The 17,610-nt window shown below is 41.5% G+C and overlaps 1 protein-coding gene across 1 annotated transcript in view; it reads left to right on the top strand.

Moving 5' to 3' along the window:
- LOC112460916 (cytoplasmic dynein 2 heavy chain 1) overlaps positions 1-17,153 on the top strand; it is a 68,783-nt gene extending 51,630 nt beyond the window's left edge. Inside the window, exons 2-40 of the mRNA XM_025025857.1 lie at positions 75-473; positions 552-793; positions 993-1,316; positions 1,468-1,534; positions 1,760-2,096; positions 2,216-2,567; positions 2,706-3,048; positions 3,309-3,471; positions 3,567-3,786; positions 3,891-4,017; positions 4,111-4,716; positions 4,899-5,145; positions 5,270-5,777; positions 6,531-6,923; positions 7,025-7,204; positions 7,366-7,731; positions 7,818-7,936; positions 8,016-8,326; positions 8,574-8,722; positions 8,946-9,227; positions 9,389-9,618; positions 9,695-9,823; positions 9,917-10,165; positions 10,320-10,759; positions 10,846-10,980; positions 11,124-11,353; positions 11,472-11,681; positions 11,869-12,157; positions 12,354-12,863; positions 12,960-13,216; positions 13,318-13,518; positions 13,592-13,811; positions 13,937-14,090; positions 14,413-14,629; positions 14,810-15,243; positions 15,323-15,625; positions 15,708-15,958; positions 16,078-16,372; positions 16,577-17,153. Coding sequence (XP_024881625.1) covers positions 75-473; positions 552-793; positions 993-1,316; positions 1,468-1,534; positions 1,760-2,096; positions 2,216-2,567; positions 2,706-3,048; positions 3,309-3,471; positions 3,567-3,786; positions 3,891-4,017; positions 4,111-4,716; positions 4,899-5,145; positions 5,270-5,777; positions 6,531-6,923; positions 7,025-7,204; positions 7,366-7,731; positions 7,818-7,936; positions 8,016-8,326; positions 8,574-8,722; positions 8,946-9,227; positions 9,389-9,618; positions 9,695-9,823; positions 9,917-10,165; positions 10,320-10,759; positions 10,846-10,980; positions 11,124-11,353; positions 11,472-11,681; positions 11,869-12,157; positions 12,354-12,863; positions 12,960-13,216; positions 13,318-13,518; positions 13,592-13,811; positions 13,937-14,090; positions 14,413-14,629; positions 14,810-15,243; positions 15,323-15,625; positions 15,708-15,958; positions 16,078-16,372; positions 16,577-16,863 — 10,776 coding nt within the window. The 3' untranslated portion in view covers positions 16,864-17,153. The remainder of the gene's footprint in view (positions 1-74; positions 474-551; positions 794-992; positions 1,317-1,467; positions 1,535-1,759; positions 2,097-2,215; positions 2,568-2,705; positions 3,049-3,308; positions 3,472-3,566; positions 3,787-3,890; positions 4,018-4,110; positions 4,717-4,898; positions 5,146-5,269; positions 5,778-6,530; positions 6,924-7,024; positions 7,205-7,365; positions 7,732-7,817; positions 7,937-8,015; positions 8,327-8,573; positions 8,723-8,945; positions 9,228-9,388; positions 9,619-9,694; positions 9,824-9,916; positions 10,166-10,319; positions 10,760-10,845; positions 10,981-11,123; positions 11,354-11,471; positions 11,682-11,868; positions 12,158-12,353; positions 12,864-12,959; positions 13,217-13,317; positions 13,519-13,591; positions 13,812-13,936; positions 14,091-14,412; positions 14,630-14,809; positions 15,244-15,322; positions 15,626-15,707; positions 15,959-16,077; positions 16,373-16,576) is intronic.
- Positions 17,154-17,610: the final 457 nt, after the last annotated feature.

Here is a 17,610-nt window from a genome sequence, read left to right as displayed (position 1 = left end):
AAAAATTACATGAGCTTTATATAATCTCATCTTATATATTTAAAAAAAATCGAGTAACGCATTTTTGTTTGCAGGTGAACACTACTAAGGACAATATAACCAAGAAGGAATTAAGCTTGGGCACCGATTCGCCGGTGGTTGAACTTACCGGCACCAGCATGATGCGAGTGACCTATGATCCTCGACTGATGACTCTGATCAGAGAGGCCAGAGCGTTGTCCGGCGAGGGCGTCGAGCTGCCAAGGGAGATTAGAGACCTGGTGGACAGAGCCGCGTCTTTAGCTGGACGGGCTAGAGCTCTTCAGCAGGTCGCTACTTTTCACAACACGATCGGCGACCGAATGATGCCGTCCCAAAGACCGCTTATGTTGACGATAGCTCTCGAATTAGCGCGGGCTGTTCAGGAACAGTCGGGTGTCGTTTGGTCTGATCCTCATCTCGTCGACGTGTACACTGCTAGATTAAAAGAATTGGTAATAATTGAATCGTCCCGTTATTTATATTAATATTGCAAGATGATGAAATTTATGGCGCGATATATTCCCCTGCAGGTAGTGAAGTTTGCTCGACAAAACTCAGAATTGATCTCGAAGCATTCTACCTTGCGAAATTACGTGTCGGGCTTGTTGAAAGGCGATGCTGTGCACCTCGTCGGAAATCAGAACGTATGGAAGGAGACGTTGACGAGCATGAGGGCGATTGTCGACGCGGTAGATTCGGAATATGGTAACGCGAGAGCTTGGAAATTACATTGGGATCGGCAACTTCTGAAGGCGTTGGGTGTAGCATACAGGTATAAGTTATAAATTTCGCGGAAGAATCCAGGAGTGGATTTAAAAAGATCTAAGAAATCTTTGATCATAATAAAATGCTGCGGGTGTATACAGAGCAATTTCTACTTACTTGCGTGCAATTTGTTAGCGACACTGATGTTTTTATTGGGGATATATTTAGTATAAAACACATTCCATTTTATTGCGCGTCTCGCCTAGGAATGCCTTGCCATCCTTATCGAGGAAGCTGTCGGAAATTCGAGTGGAGCTCACTTTTCGAGATGGATCCCTACAATGGAGACCGCCGCTCGAGGATATTCGCGCGAAGTTATATTCCGGTATACGCCGATCACTTTCCATCCCGGTGAACTTTAGGGGTGTCGGAGACGTCGCTGATGCACGCTTCGGTGATTTGGTGCAGAAGAACGCGTATCTATTCAGCGGCGTTTACAAACAGGTCGAAATCGCCCTGTCCACTCTCGAGTTGTTTAGGACCAAGTGGTTAAGTCTAGCGACACCGGCCAACATCGACGTTGGAGAACGGTAAACTTGAAATAATATTTTAAGAAATCACTACAAATGGGGTTTTATTAAATTTTTATGAAAAAAAAATTAATTAGAAAGGATCTATAAATGGGTTAATAAGTCAGGGAAAAGTATTGATATACGTCTACATCGGTTTATAATTTTTTAGATTGAAAGGTAAACCTCCCCAAGAATGGGCGAAAGCCTTTAAGGAAGCGAAACAATGGGCCCAAGAGGTAAGTTTTATGTTACGAGGATGAGTCAGAAAATATCTTATACTCTTATACTCTTATACTCTAGAGTTTAATAAATTTTTAACTCTGATGTGCGTCTTGTTATTGCTTTTCATATACAAATGTATACTTGCTTTTCGATTTGTTCTCGTATTAAACACCTTCGTACTTTTAAAACATATTGATCTAACTGAATAATATAGCCTGTACGTATTTTCGCCGAGATAGGTTGGGAAATTACGCGGTTGCGAGGTGAAAATCTCGTGCATATGCGTCGACACGGCGACAACGAGGAACGATTTGGAGACTGCGTCTCGCCACTATTGGGAACGGCTGTGTTCCGATCTGAGAGCGGAAGCGTCTTCGCGGCTGGTTGCCATCGTGGACTTCCTGTCCTTCGCGTCCAAGGAGCTCGAGCGTAGGCCACGCGATGTGGAAGAGGTCGGATTAGCTCACGAGGCTCATGCACGCATCGAGCAACAGTCGGCCGGAATCGCCGAGGAGATGGAAGTCGTCGCTGTGCTGGCCAAAGTTATGGCCGCGTGGACCAGCGAGAAGCTCGACGGTAATGTCTTCTCGCCAAATATGATTGTCGCGCAACTCCTGCAGGAGAACCGATCCTTCGTAAATTGCAAATAAAGATATTAAACTGAGCATTCGTTTTGTGTTGTTCTTTTTTTGCAGGCGTTAACGCGGCTCACGCCGCTTGGCAGGATTTGGGGGATCGTTTGGAAAAACACAAGTCCGTTATGGCGCGTCTATTGGAAGATGCTAAAGTTAATCTTCGTCATAAGGCGATAGCGCTAAGAGATGAGAGAGAAAGATGGCAGGTAAAGTGGTCTGCCAGATCGGAGAATCTTACGCTTGATTGGTTGATGTCGATGAAAGAACGTTGGCTCAATCTAAATGGACAACTGGATTCCTTGAAAGCGGATTGCAAGAGAATATCTCTGGACCTCGAAAGTGTCTTGGAGGATGACGACACTAATCTGTCACAAGTGGAGCGTGAATTGGAAACCGAAGAGTCAAATTACAGGTCTCTTTAACGGAAGACTTTTTTTTTATTAAACTAGAATTCTTCGTTTCTTTAATTGTCTTAACTTAAAAAAAGTTATTTTTTATTATAATATTTTTAACGATAAACGAATTAAAATGTAATTAAACACCATTGCAGATTTCAATCCGAGTTTTTGGGGGAGCTGAAAAATCAGGAAACCGAGGAGTGGGCCGTAGCCAGAAGAAGATTACCGAGACTTCATGATTGGCTCGATTCCTGGGAGAATAAAATTCGGTTGCAAGACAATTTGGAGATTGATACCTTCGTCGGTAGAAAGATAAAAGAAGTCAGATCTGCAATCGAATCTATCCAGTCGCTTCGGGGAGACGAGATTGCCAACGAGCATTGGACCGAGTTAATTCCTATATTGGGTTTGAAGGTCGAAACCCCACGGGATATCACTTTGGGCCACTTGCTCGCTTGTACAAAGACGCTGAAGGAGAATGAGGATCAAATAAAAGTAAGAACATGAAAGTTTAAGATTGTTAAGAAGAAAGGAGCAATATTTCAGCATTTCAGTATTTATATAATTTTTTCTGTAAAAGATATGTCAAAGTAAAGTACATTACACGAAAAATATATGCTCTTAAAAATAATTAAAAATAATAAGCTTGAGAAAAAGAAAGATAGAAAGAGAGAGAGATTGGCTGAATATGTAGCTATATACATTTATATTCTCGGACTTCCATAAACACGATATATGTATTTCTTTATTCTCAGGAGATAACAAAACGAGCGATCGCAGAGAGCGGGATCCGACAGGCGTTAATAGATCTGGAGACCTGGGAAAGTACGGCGTCACTTCCGTTGCAGGAATCAACCGACAGCAAGAATAAAACAATCTTACTCGTCGGAGACTACGGCACTTTGTTAGCGAAAATAGGTATTGTCTACACTTGCTAGTTATTAGTTGTTTGGTTTTTATCAATTTTGTAATCTGTTTATTTTATTTCAAATTTTGAATCTCCCTTACAATAGAGGAATTGAGACTCTTGCTCGAAGGAGCGAAAGGCACGTCAGGACACGACAGGTTCGCGTCTAGAGTTGCGCGCTGCGAAGCGGCCCTGTCAGAGCTCGAGGAAAGGATTAAGGCACTCAGCAGCGTGCAAAGGAAATGGATTTACTTGGAGCCAGTCTACGGAAGTGGGGCTGCTCCCAATGACTCCGGAAGATGGTCTAGGGCTGATAAGGAATTTAGGTTTATTAAACTATATCAATCCGATTTAATTCGCTTATATACAGTTTCTGCGTTTTTCTTTCGCTTATATCTAAACATCAATTTATGCCTATGTGAACTTTTAGGTATCTCATAGGAGAAGTATCTCGGGATCCCAGAGTACCATCCTTGAGGCAACTTTCATTACCAGCTTTAACAAGTTTGAAGGATCTATTAGACAGATGTCAGAAATCTTTGGACGAATTTTTAGAGGTGAAACTCAGTATATAATTAAAAAACATTTTATTTAAAAAATTGTATTTTTTTACCCCCGTTAGCTAATAACAACAAAAATCTTGATTGCAGGAGAAACGAGCAGCTTATCCGAGATTATACTTTCTTAGCGATGAAGACCTTTTGGAATTGGTATCGGGCAGTGGAAGAGGATTGGAGGCTCATTTGCCGAAGTTGTATCACGGTATTGGTTCAGTAGTAAAGGAAAATAATTCGTTAACGGCGATCGCGTCGCCCGAGGGAGAGATATTGAAGTTACCAAAGGCTGTCGATCTCACTGAACCTTTACCGCGATGGCTAGATAATCTCGAGAAAGGAATGAGAAACGCTCTCCGTCACAGTTTGGAGAAGTGTTTAAACGACTCCGCACCCGATCCGTCCGTTTATCCTACACAGATATTGCTACTGTCAGAGAGAATAGGATTTACCGAGCGCTGCGAACGCGCCTTGAAAGAAGGTCGCGCGTCCCTGCAGAAACTTGTCGAATATTTGGAAACGCGGAGGGCGAAGTACAGAGGACTGGAGGACGCCGGTGACAAGCTGACCGCTCTGAAAGCGCGTGGTCTTCTTCTGGATACCGTTTATCACCTGCAAGTGGCTCGATCATTGTTCAAGATTGTGGTAACGGGCGAGAATGCTAATTGGACGTGGTATAAACAACTGAGGAGTTACAAAACTGTGAGTTTTGGTTTAAAAAAATTACATTCTTGTCTCGATGATTAAAAATTAAATCGCAATACGATTTTTTTAAATGCATTCTATATTTAAATGATAAATTTTCCAAACAAGAAGCATTTTGTATAACATCTTATTGATTATATATTATATTATTACATTACACTGTCATATTTTAATTTAAGAATGAAGGCACGTACGTAGTACGATGCGCCGGTGCAGAGTTACCATATCGCTTCGAGTATCAAGGGGCATCAATCGGCTTAGTGAGAACTCCCTTGACAGAGAAGTGCTTCTTAGCTCTCACGCAAGCTATGAAGCTTGGATTGGGTGGAAGCCCGACTGGTCCCGCTGGAACCGGGAAGACCGAAAGTGTCAAAGCTCTAGCATCTGTTTTGGGTAGACTGGTTCTCGTCTTCAATTGTGATGAAGGTAAGGCGTTTGTTTCTCAATCGTTGCGGCAGAAAATTGTCACTAAAGGATTAAACGTGGTATAAATATGCGATTTTGTACGCGAAACTAAATTTAATATTAAAATGTCCGTTGCGAAATATAGGAATGGACACCGGCAGTATGAAACGTATCTTGGGCGGCTTGGCGCAAGCGGGCGCCTGGGGTTGTTTCGACGAATTCAATCGTCTTGAGGAGGACACCCTGAGCGCGGTATCGATGCTGGTGAGACCGCTTCAAGAAGCGCTACGGAACGGCTCATCCGAGATTCTGCTAGGCGATCAGAAAATCAAGCTTGATCCTCACTGCTGCATCTTTATCACGATGAATCCAGCTGGGAGCGAGTACGGCGGCAGGCGCAAGCTGCCGGATTCCTTAGCGCGACTCTTCAGGCCTATCAGTATGGCGCATCCAGATAAATCAGACATTGTCAGGACTCTGTTGGAGTGCGCTGGTTTCTTAGAGGCGACCACCCTTGGAAAACGGCTCGTGGAGGCTCTCGAGATTGCTGGGACCATGCTTTCCGAGCAGCCGCATTACGATTGGGGACTCAGGGCGCTTAAATCTGTGCTCGACGCCCTACGTCCGATTGCAGACGTCGATGAGACCACCAGGTATGTTCGTGTTTGTTTTAAAATATGTCAGATTGAGGAAGAAAATGTTATTAGATACATGATTAAAAATTGATCTTTATTTCATTAATATTAATATTAATATAACATTAGCGTATTTTTAATACACTGTTGATATTTTAATACTATTTAATACTGTTTAATATTGTTTTAATACTGTTCAATTAGTAAGTTGATGTTAACGCAAGCTTGATCTGATACTCCAGCACTCAAAACTTTTCGATGATAATTTCAAAAGTCATAATCACAAGATTAATAGTCAGCGATATCTATGCCAGATATCTCAAGCTGTGATTAACGCGCGGAAATTCGTGAGGTTCTGCGATAAGTTTTCCAGCGATAAGAGACTCGTTCTTGCGGCTTAAACAGATCTAATATAATTAATAGATAGAAATAAAATCACTCGATATAATCGCCTCGTGTTTTTAGTTTATCAGACTTCTTATCTGATATATGTATTTGACAAATTCTCTTTTCTCGTTTTTATTGCATTGGTAGATATACGAGTTGTCCATCGATAAGAAAACATTTCAGTCCTTAAAGTAGATTTCAGTTTGTACTTTTTGCCGATAAGAAATCCTTTTATTTTTATTACGTATAATTTAGATAAATATATGTGAATATTTTTTTATGGAATTAAGACAAATTTGTATTAATATCTTTAAGCTGCACTAATAGAAACTTTTGTTGTTAAAACTATATTATGATGAAAAAATTTCTTATTTTTTTTTGCAGGCTTCTTATTTCAATCAAGGCATCGACCCTTCCGAAACTGACAGAGGCAGATACGACGAAATTCCTGTCGTTGCTGGACGATCTCTTCCCGAAGACTAATCTTCCTTTATCGGTCTCCACTGAAAGCGAGGATCTGGTCGTCGCATTATTGAAGATTTGTGAAACACGGGGATTGACGAAAGAAATTGCCAATAGATGCGTTCAACTGAACGATCTATTGAAGAGCAGGACCGGCGTTGCCATAGTCGGCCCACCGGGTAGCGGAAAAACGTCGATCAGGTCGTGTTTGGCTGAAGCGATAGCAAAAACCGGCGAATCCGTACAGCAGATTATCGTTTATCCTGGCGCGATACCAAAGAGCAGATTGTTAGGTCACATTAATCCGCGGACGAGGTAAAGAGTATATGAAACACAATTTACACAATGATTCCTTTTATCCCGCGTTTTAAAGACCCGTTTAATATTAAAATACAAATGTTTGTGCGTGTAAATAGGGAATGGAAGGAGGGTGTTTTGTCGAGCGCGGTAACGTCCGCCGGGAATTCCGCGACCTGGATCATTTTCAATGGGGACGTGGAACCCGACTGGGCGGAGGCGTTGAATTCAGCCCTGGACGATAATCGATTGCTAACATTACCCAATGGAATAGGAATTAAGCTTGGTAGCGGTACAAGGTACAAATGTCTTAATTGAAGATATCTATAACAACATTTATAACGCGTAGTGGCGAAAAATCTCTCAAATTCTAATTATATACGTCAAGTAAGTTGTTAAGTTTTATATGCGCCATTTAATTACTCGATTATACATGTTGCACAAATGTTTGTAAAACAAGGTTCATCTTCGAGACCCACAAACTCGCCGATGCTAGCCCAGCTACAGTTTCCCGATTGGGCGTTCTGCATCTTGGCTCAACGAGACCGACGTCCTTGTTGGTACCGTGGCGTTTAGAGCAACTCTCGTCGACCGCTGCGGAGATCGCGAATACCCATTTATGTTCATGCATCGACGAAACTCTGAAAATAAAGGCTAATAGTTCCTCCGCATCCGGTTTAATGGCCGCTACATTGTGTCACCTACATAAAGCGCAAACGTTCGCTCAGGCCACTCAGGCTCTTTTGGTTTCATTATCCGGCCAAGTGGAGGATGCACAATCCAAAGACGATTTGGCGAAATTTATTTACGGATCAACCGAAAGCTGGTGAGTGCGCTAAATGGGACTTCTCGAGTTTTTAAAACAATAAACTGAATCACGTCGAACTTTTCGCTTATAAATGTATTTCTCAGGTGTCCAGATCCACAAAAGCCAAGCGCAGTTCTTTACGACTCTGAAACCGATCGATTGGTACCCTTCAGCGATACGTACGAGTCTATCAATACCGATCACGGGCCCGTCTCGATTTCGGGTACTAAAAAAATTGCGTTAAAACTTCAAAATTATATTTTTAGGAGAGACATAGATCTATATTTATATATTTTATGCAGATCGCATCAAGAAGGCATTAGCGGCTATTTTGCCCTGGATGGAGAATGGTCATCCCATTATGATTCGTGGACTCGAAGGTTGCGGTAAAAATGCCTTAATCGACGTTGCATTGACGAAAATAAAAAATCAGGATATCACGACCGTGGTACGGGGATCTTCGCTTTATGGTCCTGACGATCTTGTGAGTCGTTTGAAAAAAGCCTGTTTGCGCTTGGAGTCTTCTTCGCAGGGTAGGATGTACAAGCCGAGAAGCGGATCTCAAGTGCTTCTTATCTTGGAAGATATGCATCTTGCTGCTAAAGACTTACAGGTATAATCCAGACAAGTCTCTTCTCTAATCTTTCGATCTATTAATTTAGAGACGTCTTATGGCTGTCTGTGTTTAGCACATAAAAGATAACGTTTAAAACTTTTTTTTGAAACTGTTTCTGTTTTAATAATACTATTGAGTCCGTAAATAATACAAATTTCTTTAGAAAAGAATGGTAAAAGAAAAGTTTTCAATAAAAAAGTTTTATTTTTATAATAAAAAATTAATGAGATCAAATTATCTTTAGGAATTAGTAAGAGAGTTACTTCAAGAGGAAGGTTTCCTTGAGGAAGATCTCGTATTTTCTAAAATATCCATAACGATCATATGCACTGCCGATGTGACTACTCGATTACATCCGAGGCTCGAAGCCTTATTCGCAACTTATTATCTAGAGTGAGTGACTTTTCTGTACAAAAATATATAAATCAAAATAAAGTTTAAAGGAAATCCATTCTTTAAAATTAAGTACCTATAATCATATATACATAAATTTAATCTTCTGTATTTAATTAATTAATTCGTGTATTTAATTTAATTAATTCGTGTATTATTAAAAAAAATAGTAATAAATTTAGAACAAGTTCTTGAAACTTTATATGAAATATATCTGTGCTAGATATCCAAGCCAAAAGGATATCGCGGCTATTCTCGAACTTCATTTGAGGACTTCTTTGAAAGAAGTCGACTTTGTCATGGCGGAATCTTGGATCGCCCGAATGAAGCCTAGTATTTTGGACGCTTTCCGATCTGCGAGTTCCTCCCAGGAATCTTCTTTTACTTGGACTCTTAAGGATATTGTCTCCTGGGCAAAACTCTTAAAGTATTATCCTGCTCCCGAAAATGAAGCGTACATCACTCGTTACTTGTTGGACATTGGACAACGTCTATTTCGTGCGAGGTATTTTAAAATCATAATACTTTACAAGGAAAAATTATTTTCTAAAAATATATTATTATATGTATACATATGTATAAATTAAATTTGCAAAGAAGCTGAATTAAATTTCAAAAAAAGATAAATTTAAAGTCTTTAAAATATTATTGTATTTACTAATTTAGATTAACGCCCAAAACGCTGACACGGTGGGAATCTCTGCTAATTTCGAAGGACTCCGAGGTAAAGAATTTTAATAATGATGTATATGCATGGAAGAGCGCAAATATTGGGCTATATCCTTTGACTGAAGAGCAATGGCGAGAAGAGGTAATTAACGCAGCGGCTAGATGTGCCAGAGAGGGTCAACCAGTGCAGGCATCGATTTCATCTTATCTTTTAGAAATTGTAGCTGGTGTGTAGCGCGGCCTAATTAAATTAATAGGTAAGGGAAGAGTTGACAATCATAACAATATTAAATATTTTGATAGGATTAAGTTGGGCTATTGGATGCGATTTTCGTGGTATAATTCTCGTTGGACGACCGGGAGCGGGCAGAAGGTCAGCAGTTAAACTAGTTGCAACCTTCTCTTCCCTACGACTGATCGATTCAGGGCCTGGTACAGTAAGATGAGCTAATAATCTGTAGAAACGCGTTCTATTATTGTATCTTGTCCCTTGGAATCCCGTCATATCCATATGTCGTTTTTCAGAACGTGGTAAAGCGGCGATAAAGAGCGCCGTACAAGCAGCCGGTATTGAGAGTCAACCGACTTTGCTCCTGTTGGAGGAACATCACGCCAGGGAGGAGACCTTAGCCGTGATGGTGAGCGCCATAGTATCCAAAGGGGAAGTTCCAGGACTTTTCACGACGGAGGAACTTGATGCGCTGGTCGCACCGCTCGCCGATCTTGCCCGAAGAGAAGATTTTCAAGGGACACTGGAGCAGTATTTATATTATCGTACGTGTATCCAAAATGTTATTCGATACTGGATAAATAAATCCATAGAGGACTGTTACTCTTTTAAGATAATTTATAAATCTTTCGTTCGTATACTCAGCAATGGATGGTTTCGTTAATTTATGATGCATATAGTGACTGATTGATTTCACAGGCCTGCGCAAGTTTCTCCGAATAGCGATGATCTTAGATTCAGAAGAGATCGAATCGTCGTCCCTGTTACATCTCGGTCTCCTTCGACATTGCGCGTTGCTCGGCTCTGGACCTGGCGGTCCCAGCGAGTGGTGGTCCCGAGAATGCTCGCTGATCAAATTGGCAATTCAGGAGGGCACTTTGCAAATGGATGAGCTCGAGGAACTACCGCACGGCGCGAAGGTCATAATCGGAGCTCATCTTCAGGCACCTCGTTATCAAAGGGCACCGGCGCGGTTCCTTGCTCTGATGCACACCTGGAGACAGCTCCGTGACACGTGGAGCAAGGAGGTCGAAGAGAAGCTACGATCTCTCGAAGCCGGTATCAGCAAACTAAGAGAAGCCGGTGAGCAGGTCGCCAAGCTAGAGGATGAGGTGTCCAGGCAACGCCAGGAACTTGAGGTCCGCGTAATGCAATAACGTTATTATATGTAATTGTAACTTCTTGTATTTTACAATACTGCAATTACGTAAAATCATGCTTAAAGGTGGAAAAGGGGAGAGCCAATGCCGCTCTTGAACAAATCACCGCTACGATGAGAGGCGCAACCAATCAAAGAGGAGAGATGACAAGTTTGAAGGCTAACACGGAACGCGAAAGTGCCGAACTCGCACGACGTAAGGTAATATCGTTTTTTTCTGTTGTTGTGTATCATTATCGATACAAAAAATTGAGGCTCATAGAGATCACGCAACGCGACGTGTCCGCGTGGATGCGATGTATATTCATGAATAACAATATATATCAATCTTATCATTTACGTAGGCGGACATAGAGAGTGAATTAGGGAAGGTCGAGCCTCTGGTGGCGCAAGCTGCTCAAGCCGTGGCTGGTATAAGTGCCGACGCGTTGGCTGAAGTTCGTTCGTTGAGAGCACCACCGGCGCCGGTGAGAGACGTCCTCGAGGGAGTCCTCCGGTTGATGGGCATAAAGGACACGTCTTGGAACAGCATGAAGACCTTCCTCGCTAAGCGAGGAATCAAGGACGAAATCAGGTAAGCAACAGTATTGGCTCAATCTAACTGATCAATTTTATTTTATTCAACTGTTTGTTTAATTTTACAATCAACTAAAATTTTTTTCTTCATTTTTCTACGCAAATTTAACGCGCAGAAATTGGGACGCGAGACGCAGTGCGCCTGCAAGTTTAGAGGCGGTCGCCAAACTGATAAAGGAACGTCCGGATAGCTTCGAAGAGAAAACCGCGAAGAGAGCATCGGTTGCGGCCGCTCCGTTAGCCGCTTGGGTACTTGCGAATCTTCAATACGGTCAAATATTGGAACAAGTCGCTCCCCTGGAACGAGAACAACGTCAGTTAGCTGAGTATGTTTCTTTAATTTTTTAAATGCAAGAATATTTTCCGATTCTTTTGACATTCGTCTGTGATGTATCTTTTTATCTTTCTTATCAATTTTTTTTCGTTTTTTTACCTAATTTTGAATTCTCATTTTATTTTCTTTTACATTTAGTTGTTTTATTTTTCGGTTTCTTAACTATTTTGTCATTTAAGGGGCCTGGCGGCAGCTGAGGCACAGTTGGGACAATTAACAATGGGATTAAACACAGTAGAGAGCCGTGTGGCGCAGCTTCAGAAGGAACTTGCCGAGCACACGAGGAGTGCAGCTGAATTACAGCTGCGAACCGAATCCACCGAGTCCAGTCTTTCGACAGCACGTGCCCTGTTGAAGAAACTCGATACCGAACATCGCGACTGGCAAGCGCAGTCCCAAGAACTGACTGCCAGGAAAGAGCAACTGGACGTTGAGGCAGCTAATGCTGCAGCTCTACTTGTATATCAGGTAATCAAGTCTTCCTATTTAGCTTTGCCTAACGTAAAAAAAGAAAAATTTGATTCTAAAATTTACGTCAACAAATAATTTATATTTCAATTTTTTATAAATAAAAAATCTCTAAATATTTGTTATTAATTAATTGATTATAATAATAAGTAGTAACAATTGATCCTTAAAGAATTATGACATTTGGATTGTGCAGGATCCTGAGAGAGATGACGATTGGAAGAAATCAGCGATCAAATTACTAGTAACCGAACGTGAAAGATTATCGTGGAGAGCACAGGGTTTGCCGGCAGACACGGCCAGCTTGGTCGCAGCCTCTCGCGTGCTGAAAGGACCCCTGGTACCTATTTTCCTTGATCCCTCGGGAGTGGCTGTCACCTGGATCAAACGCAATTTTGGCACTAGACTCGAGATAACTCAGCCTGAAAATTCCAAGTTCTTGACGACTCTGGAGCTCGCTGTGCGTTTCGGGAAACCTCTGTTGGTCGAGGAATTGGTCAAGTTTCCGTCGATATTGTTGCCCATGCTTCGTCGAGGATCGCTCAGATTGGGCGATCGTATTCTGCCGGCTCAGGAAGGCTTTCAACTCTTCCTGGCCACTAGGAAGAATCAATTGGAAGATATCCCGAAGGAAGCCGATGCTGTGTTATGCGAGATCACGCTCGGCGCCGGTACGAAAAGCCTGGCAGAAAGATTCGTGGAGAAGGTACGAGAAAATTAATAAATATGCAGTGATTTCTGATATGGCATTTCTATCTGATTTTCTTTTATATTTGGATCATTAACGATACTGTCACATCAGCTCCTACTAAACGAAACGCCGGAGCTCGAGGCGCAGAGAAGAGAAGCCTTGGAGAGGGAAGAAAGATTGTCCGGAGAGCGGGACGCGGCCAGGCTAGATGTGCTGAGCCAATTAGCTACTGCCAGAGGCCAAGATCTTTTACAAGAATCCCAAGAACAAGGAGGTCTCTTGTTTTCATTGGAAGCAACGCAGTCTAAGGCAAAAGAGATAGCGATCGCGCTCGAAGAGAGTAGACAAAGTTTAGAAGAAGTCTCGAGGTACTTTTAGAAATTTTAACACTACTTCTATATTAAAAATACTAATATTGATGTTGGTATCAACACCTGAAAATAACGCTGTTTTCGTCCTCTTCTTTTAGGCGTGCCAAAAGTCACGAAAAGTTCGCGCAGTTTGCCGCTAATGTCTACGAGACTATCCAAGGGTTGACACTCCTCAGCTCTTTGTATGTCATCTCCACAGAAGCCTATACCGATATCTGCTTGAAAGCGGTGCAGGATGACATTTCTTTCACGAATGAAGACAGAGAGAAGCGGGAATCACGAGGTCTAATCGAGAAACGGTACGCACATGTTTATTCTGATTGATAAATGCAAATGATAAATGCAAGATCGTCACGCAGTCTGTTGTATCAGGTTGATAACTCTGACGTTTCACCATTGCGCGAAGGCGGTCTACAGGAAGCATAGACTTCCGCTGGCGTTGCACATGGCGTTGTCGTTAAACCCAGTGCCGGATGTTGAGAGAAATCTCTTGTTTGACAGTGGCGCCGATAATTCCGACTTCGAGTTACCTGAATGGATACCGGACGAACGACGCGAAGCTGTGCAAGCCTTAGGCTCTTCTCTACCCAACGTATGTATATGATGTCTTCAGTAAATAATTGAAAGTTTTGTTAAATTAATTTTACTATCATGAACAGTTTGAATAAAACAGATTTGAATTTTTACTGACGTCGATATTATTTTTCTTTTTCAAAGGTAGCCGTTAGGATGAAATCTTCCTGGCTGAACGATATTTCCGATATTTATGCTGACAAGGGACTCAGCGCCTTTCAAAAAGTTTTAGTCGTTAAGGCTCTACGGCCTGACTATTTGCACACCGCACTTTCTAAATTAGCTGCGAAGCAATTAGGCAAGTGCCAGATTATGCGATAAAATTATTTCGAATTTCGCGTATATTTAAATATTTTAATGTCATTGCAACTTACAATTCTAAAATTCATACACTCGAAAAATATACAAACGATCTGAGTTCAAGAAAAACGAACAATTTGAATATTATGTACAAACAGCACCTTTTATTATTTTTATTTCAAGAATGAACATATGCTTGAAACAATTAACACTACGTTTATTTTGAGATTCTCTCTTTCAAAAATTGTAAATTTACCGAATTCTTTTTCGCGCGATCAACTCTTTCAAGCAAATTTAATTTTTAAATCTATTTGCGAAAGGTGTGAAGGATTTGGCACCACCTCTATGGACATTGAGCACGGTCGCTCAGGAAAAGGCGGGGACGTATCCTGTGCTGTTACTTTTATCGCCGGGAACTGATCCCGGTCCCGAGCTCAGTGTATTAGCCGAGAAACACACCTCCGCTGGATTTACCGAGGTATCTCTGGGCCAAGGACATGTCACGCAAGCTGAATTGGCGCTGGAAGCCGCATGCAGGTAAAATCTCATAACTCCCGAAAGCATCGTGATGCAATATGTACAATATTATATGAGTAAAAAAACTTTAAAATGCTTTATCTTGCTTTAATAAAAATTATTAAAGATAGAAATAGAATTTTAATTGAAAGTATACGATCTTGTCGAATACTAAATAATATATTCATTATTACTTCGCAGAAACGGTGGTTGGATATTGCTAAGCAACTTGCAGCTCGCTCTAAACTGGCTGCCGCGACTGGAAAGTTTGCTTCGCTCGCCGATGTGTACCACGAACAAGAATTCCTCCACGAGGATATGGCTGACCACCGAGGAGTGTTCCGGATTCTATCCGGGTTTAGCGGGGCTCTGTCTGAAACTGGCGTATGAACCGCCCGAAGGCGTGAAGAGGAATGTGAGAAAATCGCTGCAACAGCTGCGACAGTCGCAACGTAACAGCGACGATGTCGCGGCCACTACGTTGGTACTCGCCTGGTTACACGCGACGCTTCAAGAACGACGAAACTTCGTTCCTCAGGGTTGGATCAGACCGTACGAGTGGAACGAGTCGGATCTCGAGGCTGCCTACGAATTGGTGGTAAAGGACGTGACAAAGGAGAAACGATCGCAACAAGGTATGTGAAACGTAAACGTACACAAGTAATTTTAACATCTTATAAGACCGATGTATCAAGTATATGTTGGGATGGAAAGGTGATTGGCAGATCGGTAGAGGTCTGCTCGACGTTGCGGTTTACGGCGGCCGGCTCCAGGATGCCTATGACGCAAGGGCATTGCGCTCGATGATACGCAACGCGTGGTCCAGAGATATTTTTGAGGGACGCCGGAAGCTGGGAGACGCGTTGAAAGTAACCGACATGACGATGGGTGATCTATTAAAGTCATTAGAGAATTTGAACGACGTTGATTCGCCGAAAGAGTACTTCGGACTCCCCGCTAACGCTCATAGGGCATGGGAAAGGGCTGCTGCGGAACAAGCCCTGACGTATCTCAAAGGTATCTTTTAAAGTTTTATTCTTATATCTTCTAAGTCATCGAAGTTCTCGACTTCAACTAATACTTTTGAATTATTCTTCAGGTATCTTGATGAAGTCTTTCAGCAACAGCGAAGGAACTAGCGATAAATTAGAAAAGTCGAAAGTCCAACAAGATCTAAAGGAAATTATGGAACGACAATGTTCTTTGACGTTCACGCGCGATACAGGTGCCATAAGCGAGCGGAAAGGAAACCCTTTGCAAGACTTTTTCATCGATGAAATCGATCTTACGAAAAAGTTGTTGCACATTGTACAAACGGACATGGACGCGCCTTCTTTCGACGATAACGAGGTAAGGCAGATTTCGATTTTGAGAACTGTATTTCTATATAATTATTTCAATACAACGATAATTATAATTATATATTTTTTTCACAATAATAATGGTAATCATTACATTTATGATTCAAGACTCCCAAGCACTGGGTTGCGGAATGGCGAACGGGCCCGAAGAATACCATTCAATTCGTGAAAGCGCTCCTGTTCAAATACGAAGCACTAAAATCATCAGCGATAAATGTACCCAGTCGAGTTGATTTATCCCAGCTGTCCCGACCACGGGCTCTTCTAACCGCCCTAAAGCAACATACCGCACGAGAGCTCGGTCATCCGTTGGAAACGCTTCATCTCCGTGCCAATTGGACCGAGAATCGTACGAACAAAGAGTGGCAGGTATCGCTCCAGCTCGAGGGTTTACTCATATCAGGTAAGTTTGATTAATTATGTTATCAGACTCAACGGAATTTGATCCAGTATTCACAGTATCAAGTTCTTATTTATTATAATCAAGTAACAAGAATCACATTTGACAATTTTTGAAAATTTTTAGATCATATCGAAAAATTCTAGAGTCTAGAATACTGTTATAAATAAAAGAGAAAACGGCCTATACGCAACGCATTTCTTACAGGAGCCTCGATCGAAGAAGGTGTCTTGAAGGATCTGGACGCAAATTCAGCAGCGGTCGCGGTCGCCCCGACATGCCAAGTGGCGTTTATGCCGGAGGAATACTCGGACGATAAATCCGGCGACGACAATCTTTCCGCTCTCGAGGATACGTATCGGCAAGATTATCTGAGCATACCGGTTTATACAAGTGTTCAACGGGAGGCTCTAATTTGTTCGTTACCGATCACGTGCCCGCGAGAAGAATGCGACGCATGGTTACGCCGTGGCGTCATCCTGTATCTGCGATAAGTAGCTTTCGTAATCGTTCCCAATTAAACCGATGAAGATGAAGATAGATCATTTGCAAGTAGCACCCGATCTCTGACAAGAGCAAATAGTTTTTAATTATTGTTAAATGCTAGCTATTAAAAGATATACATTTGTATATTCACATTTAATCTTGCTGAAAAACGTAGACTCTCACTCTGTACAATTCTGAGGTGAGTTTAAACTTTTTATTTATTTAGTCGTCAGATATGTTTATTTGTCAAATATAATTTAGATTAATAAAGCTCGTAAATAAATAGCTTTCGTAATAATCCCCGATGAAGATGAAGATACGGGATGATTTGCAAATAGGCGTTACCAGACGTTAAACCAAATCTCTAACAAAAGCAAATATTTTCACATACTAGGTACTATAAAGGATATTTATTTATATTTATTTATTTAAATAAAAGATATTTATTTATATTTATTTAATCTCGACAAGAAACATGGGTTTCTAATCTGTAGTCCTAAGGCATTTTAAACTGTTTATTCAGTTGTTCGTCAAATATAATTGAGATCAATAAACTTTGCATGTATAATTTGGCTCGATCGAATAAAGAGACGAGGGCGAAGGGGGGGGGGAGGAAGTATATATAACCGCATGTCAATACATACGTGTGAATTGAACAATACGCTTATTATTATTAAAAATACATAGAGATATGTCGGAAATTTTTCGGGAGGTAATGTTACGCGGGACGTATCGTCCCTAACGGCAATCAAGTT

The sequence above is a fragment of the Temnothorax curvispinosus genome, unplaced genomic scaffold (genome assembly GCF_003070985.1).
Source record: "Temnothorax curvispinosus isolate PA1 unplaced genomic scaffold, ASM307098v1 QBEX01010932.1, whole genome shotgun sequence".
NCBI classification, from domain to species: domain Eukaryota; kingdom Metazoa; phylum Arthropoda; class Insecta; order Hymenoptera; family Formicidae; genus Temnothorax; species Temnothorax curvispinosus.
The sequence above is the reverse complement of the archived record's forward strand: the minus strand, read 5'-3'. Positions and strand labels throughout refer to the sequence as shown.